This window comes from Nicotiana tabacum, chromosome 4 (assembly GCF_000715075.1).
Source record: "Nicotiana tabacum cultivar K326 chromosome 4, ASM71507v2, whole genome shotgun sequence".
Classification (NCBI taxonomy): Eukaryota; Viridiplantae; Streptophyta; class Magnoliopsida; order Solanales; family Solanaceae; genus Nicotiana; species Nicotiana tabacum.
In genome coordinates, this window is record NC_134083.1 from 116,173,789 (window position 1) to 116,180,264 (window position 6,476).

At 33.6% G+C, this 6,476-nt stretch overlaps 1 protein-coding gene across 1 annotated transcript; it reads right to left on the reverse strand.

Annotated features, from left to right (window-relative positions):
* Window positions 1-466: 466 nt before the first annotated feature.
* LOC107825380 (universal stress protein PHOS32) lies at window positions 467-5,143 on the reverse strand. Its single transcript, XM_016652230.2, has 5 exons — window positions 4,836-5,143; window positions 4,614-4,693; window positions 1,276-1,394; window positions 923-999; window positions 467-800 (listed from the first exon to the last, which is right to left on the reverse strand). Exons 1-5 carry the CDS (start codon window positions 5,065-5,067, stop codon window positions 775-777), a joined length of 534 nt encoding a protein of 177 aa, XP_016507716.1. The 5' UTR covers window positions 5,068-5,143; the 3' UTR covers window positions 467-774.
* Between the last annotated feature and the right edge of the window lie 1,333 nt (window positions 5,144-6,476).

Below are 6,476 nucleotides of genomic sequence, written 5' to 3' on the forward strand. Positions count from 1 at the left end.
ATATTTTTAAATCATGACTACGTACGCGTGATATATTTTTCGACACACATAAACAACAAGTGCACGACAACGTAACTTGTTCAAGATAATTCTCATAATTCAATAATCAAACAATTAAAAGCGTTTTGAAAGCAAATGCACATAAAGATAATTCTCATAATTCAATAATCAAATAATTAAAAGCGGTTTGAAAGCAAATGCACATAAATCCTAAAATATATAATAACCCGAATAATTTAAGTCAAGTATAATAACTCGAATAATTTATGCCATAATTTGCTAAAGCAACCATGTTAAAACCACAAAATCAGGGAACACCCACCCACACCTCCCTGGTTAACATAATTTCTTACCCGATCTTCTATATTTTGCGGAACATAGTTCAGAGTAGAAACTTCCTTAAATTGGGATTTTAATAAATTTGGTGACTTGGAACACCGTAATCAAATTACTCCAACTCCTTAAATAAAATAAATCAATCCCTTTTCAAATTATATTACTTAAATTGGAAATACTCTCTTCCTTTTACAATCTCAAAAAAGGGACGTGACAGTCGTAACAATAAATGTGCTGAATTCTTAATCATATTAACAACATATCGGTAGTTGAACAAACAAATCATGAATACTGAAATACACAAAGTAGATCCAGAATACGCCAGAAAACACAAATTTACATCAATAATAGCAAAGCTGTCAACGATCCTGTCAATAGCAAACAAAGCTGCTGCCATACTGCATGATCATCAGCAGTACTCAAACTTGGCAAGTTCCATTAAATTACAGATTCTTCCCCTGCTTCTGCTTAACAAAATTAGATTTTCTTCAGATTTTTGCAACTATCGCAATCACCCCAAAGTAAAAATTTAGAAAAACAAAACAAGTGAAGCAAAGCTAGAGAATACAATTCTTGGACAAAGTACCTTTTCCAGGAACTATTATGATTGGGGCTGTTTTACAATGGTGAAAGCAATGCTCACCGACACTTCCTTGAAGTACACTGAAAAAATCAAACAAACAAAAAAAAGTCAGAAGCATTCATAATATTCTTAGAACTGAACTTATTGTATTTGAGAGAGAGCGAAAGGCCGATCCAAGATTTGAACTTTGATGGGCTCCGCCTTTAAAATTCTTAGCACCCAACTTATTATACTTTTGGAATTATAGGTTCATAATATAATATTTGTTTTTGATGTTTTTCACATACATATTCATGTTCCATGTCGAAAATACTACCGAAGCTAATCAGCTACATTTGCCACTGAGAGAGTGATACCTTTTGATTAAACTACGTCCCCTGGTTCCCATAACCACCGCTGCAGGCTTCAACCTTTCTGCTTCCTTGCATATTACCTTTCCAGCATCTCCTTCCACAATCCTAGCCACTGTCTTCACCTATCTCAACATAGATGGAGGCATTTATTGACAGTTCATTATGAAACCAAACCTCAGATATTATATGACAGAAATAGATTTTTGGTTTGCATCTTCCCATGTCCAATTCTACTAACAATAATAATTATCCAATATTACATCTTTCCCTTCAATAAAAGACATATTAATTGAATGTTAAAGGCTTTTACCATGGAAGAAGTATTACGTAATCTCTGTGAGAGAGATTTCAAATGCAGAACAAAGCACACAAGTGTTGCACTAATTCAGTGCAACATACAAATCAATATATTTGTACATGCTTCCTGATGATTAGAAGAATATAAATAGAAAAAGGTGCTAGCAACTAAAACTTTCACATGCTTCTTGATGTTTAGAAAAATATCGATAGAAAATGGAGAGAAAGCCCTTGATGATACTGTAGTAGAAAGCACACAAAATTGAATAAGAATGGTAAGACTGGACAAAGCAAAGAAGTCAATTGAAAGAAGTAATGGGTGAAGGATTTGCAAGTTCTGCAGTTAGTGAAAACCAAAGATATATACACAACTCTTGCAAAACCTACAGAAATTTCTGAAAATCCTAAGGTGGCCAAAAAAAAAACGAAACAAAATTAAACCATTTCTCGAAACAAGCATCTAAGGATCACGGCTCATGGTTTCTGGACTTCTGAATCGCAATGATTAGCATGCTCACAAACAGATCAATTGTAACTCTAAATTCATCTGGATTATGCCTCCTATTCACAACTTAAGACTCTGCTAAAGCCCAAAGAGAAGGATAAGAGGAAAGATCCACACCAACTATAGTGACATGCTTTCTCCTTCTAATTTAGAGTGTATACTAATTCCACAACCATTAAGGTATGACTATGAGAAAACCCATCAAGTCAAACAGATTATGCATATTACAACTAACTGACCTTGCATTACTTTATTCTATCCAGAATAAGGAAAACTAACGATTGGTAAGCACTCATCACCCTGGAAATTCAATTTCACTTAGTTATATAATATGTTCGTCAGGTAACAATCTCTCAATCATGGAAGTTGTCACTCAAACCATCTCGCCACTTCATGAACCATATTCAATGAGAACATCTTTTGATATCCTCAAAGCAGGGTTCTTAAACCAGTGGCGGACCTAGGATTTTGTGCAAGCGGGTTCAATCTTAGAAGTACATAACTTTAGTCGTAAAATAGTAGTTGTCAAGTGGGTTCAAATAAAATATTTATACATAATTTACGCAGCTTTAATCGTGATTTATACATATACACAGTAATATTTTTTGACGAAGCGGGTTCAGCTATCAGGTGCGTCCGCCACTGTCTTAGACACAAAAAAGAAGGGAAATAAAAGCTTATATTCTATATATTTGAATGACTTCTCAAATTCTGAGTATATTTATATCTGGAAACAACTAGTAGGAATCATGATACTAAAATTTTAGTTATAGCTTGCCCCAACAATGAGCTTAACTTCTAGCATCAGTCAACAATGATGGATAAATGAGTCACGGGTTGATAATATGTATTGTAAAGGAATAAAATAGCAGAACAAACTACCAACACATTCTAGAAAATGTCAAGACATATAATTAAGTGCATGCTCAGACGCAATTTTACTATGGTGCAGAAGAAATTTGAACCACATTCTTGGAAATGTCAAACATGGGATCTCAGAGCTGCTACTCATATTCCAGGACAGCACTCCAATTTGGAATTTTAGGAATAATAAATCACAAAAATGAGCAACGGGGTTAGGCACGTGCACTAGTTGTTCCAGCATCAACTCATAGCTTTGCCTTCTGATTTCAAAAATTAAACCTTCGCTGAAGCTCCCACCACATTCTCACATTCACTTTCATTCATGGTCCATTCAAGTCAGATACACTCATTATTGGACCATGATATTGTTCAGGCAAGTATTCACAGTATCAAGTTTAAATGAAACAAATGCGAGATCCATCTGTCATTGTCATTCATGCAAACTTCCTTCATGCAATGATATCTTATTCACGGAACTTCGACGTTCTCCGATGAACTCTTCTTTCATCCAATTACATCTTTAGGAACAGACACAGAATCCTCAATTGAACACTAAGAGAACTCCATTATATGTCAAATTGGTTCTAAAGCTTGAGGCTTTGTTGCAAGGAGGGAAATTAAAAGGATCTTCTTTTACCTAAAAAATGCCCAACTTAACTTTTAGAGTTGACCCAAAAGTGTATATGCATTTCCCTATATTCTTCATGCAATCTCAAAATCGAAAAAGTTATCCGAAACCTCATTATTATGCTATCAAAAGTACAAATTATCAAAAGAAAAATAGTCCGCCTATCGGCTCGGAGATCAGCACACATCTTGGTGATAAAGAGAGAAGAGTAAGAACATGGTTTATCCAAAAATAGATCTTCTATACATCAGAGTTCAACAATATTCATCAAGATTGCCTTCATTATTTAAGAGAAATCCGATCTAGGAGTGAAGAGTCACAAGAAGTGCCATTTCAGTATCAGAAGGAAAGACAACTACGAACACCCGTGCAACTTATCTTTAAGGATGGATGACACACAAATGACATGCATGGAAAAAATTGTACTGCCCCATATATTATTCCTTGGAAAGTCAAACATCCTTTAAATATTTAAATAACAGAAAATTGTAACATGTACTGTTTGAATAGTTTCTAAATATTCCCTCCTCCAAATTTAGAAACAATTAATTTTAAACTCCTCGTTTTATCCGTGGTGAGATGTTTATAACCATATGGCTCCTTTCAAGATTACAAGTTTTAAACATCGTGCTCAGTCAAATATCATACAGAAAATGGGATATATTATGTAAGAAATTGATATGTAGGAGTAGGAATTTCCTCTGAACATCATTATTTTTGGAACCAAAAGAGCAATCCAAGTACTCCTTATGTCCCAATTTATATGACAGTATTTGACTAAGCAGCGGAAGTTAAGAAATAAAAAAAAAGTTTTGAAACTTGTGCTCTAAAACAAACTTACGGGACTAGAAATCATCTTATTAAGGATATAAAGTAAAATTTAAAGTTGAATTGTTACTACATATAAAAACATGTAATTGATTTTGGGACCGACTAAAAAAAAAATACCACATAAATAGAGAGTAGCAATTAACAACAATTCTTTTGAAGGGAAGAAAATCAAACAAGAAGGAAGCACGAGGAGCAAAAGGAAAGAGAAACACTGACCATAGCAACCTCGAAAGCCTCGATGGCAAGCTTCTCCATGAGGGCCTGTGTAGCTTCATAGACAATCTCATTTCTCAAACCTAAAAGAAATCATATAAATTTGTCGAGTTTTTAGAAACAAATTAAAGGACAATTTTTAGAAACAAATTAAAGGACAATAATAACAAACACCCATTACTATTGCTCTTTTGGTTCCAAAAAGAAAAAGAAAAGCAAATTAACTGGAGACGGCGTGGACAAGATGAATGGTATCAGCGAGACGGCAAATATGAGTGACAGCCCAATCAAAAGCGTGCTTGCTGTTAGGACCGTGATCAATAGCGATGACAATATCACGTCCACGGCGCCTCTCTCCTGTTTCTCTCTCCAATTCAGGCGGCGCCACCACTGGTATGAGCAATGGAAGCTTCACTTCTCTCCAGTTGTACTCTTCTTCCTCCATTAGTGTTTCCATTATTGTTTCTTCGGTTACCCGTCTTGATAGCGTACAGGGTATAGTTGTGTAGAGAAAGTTTTTGATAAATAGAACGGTGGTGAATGAAAAGCGGGCAGCCAATTTTGAATTACGCGTGTTGAACGTGGAAGGTCAAAGCTTTTCATGATGGCTCTGACTACTTTTCATGATGTTTAGCATATCTTATTAATCTTAAGATTTATGGACAAAATATTTTTCAAATTTGTTTGATTGGCTTAAATATTTTAAAAAATACTTTTTTTATCAACTTATTTTTCTTCGATTGGAAGAAAATATTTTCTTTATCAAAAGAAGGGAAAATATTTTTCAAAATTACTTCTCAAGCTTCCCCACCTTATTCCATACTCTCACCCCACACCCCCACACCCACCCACCTAATCCCACCCCATGCCCTCCTCCAAAAAGATTTTTTTTCTGTCACCACCCACCCTATTACCCCACCCCACCTCACCCCACAAAAAAAAAATTGTAATTTCAAATATCTGTATTTTTATTTTTCTATACCACCCACCCCCACCCCCCACAGCCCTCCACCCCCGCATAAAAAAAAATTTACTTTTTTTAGTAATTTTCAAATTTTTTTTTTCTGCACTCCCACTCCTCCCCCCGGAAAAAATATTTTTTTAATATATTTTCAGTTTTACTTTTTTCATCTTTCGGTTTACTAGTTCGATATTTTACAAGTTCCAAAGTTATGAGTTCGGAAGTTTATGTGTTTCGAAGTTTACGGGTTTAGAAATTATAAAATTTACGTGTTCAAAATTTCGCGGTTTCGAAAGTTTTGCGGTTCAGAAGTTTATAAAATTTGTGGGTTCGTAAGGTTGTTTGTTCGAAAGTTTATGACTTCATGTTTATTGTATCAAAATTATTTATGAATACTCTTGAAAAAATATTTTTCCTAATTTGTGTACCAAATATCAAAAAATAAATAAGATTACTACTTATTTTTTTAAAAAATATTTTTTTTAAAATATTTTCCCTTATACAAAACACACCCTCAGAGAATCAGAATTTTAACATATGCTGACGACACGCTCGCGTTCAAGTGGCTTCTTTTCTTCTAGAGTACGTTTTCTCTCTTTCGCATATCTCGTATGTGTCGGAACTTCATGGCATAACCACAACTAGTAGTATGTTGTATAAATATTAAAAAATATTAATTAAATTTAATTATGAACAGGCTTGTCATGTACTTTATGATATTATTATTCAATGTTTAGTATAATTATATTATTAATAAAAAATTTATTAACGTATTACTTTATTTAATAGTTTTGCCTGCTGTTATTTTTTGTAATATAATAGAAGATATATATTTTATTATTATTAAAATATTTATTTTATTTTATATTATATTCTCTTGTTCTCAATAATATTGTCTGAATTTT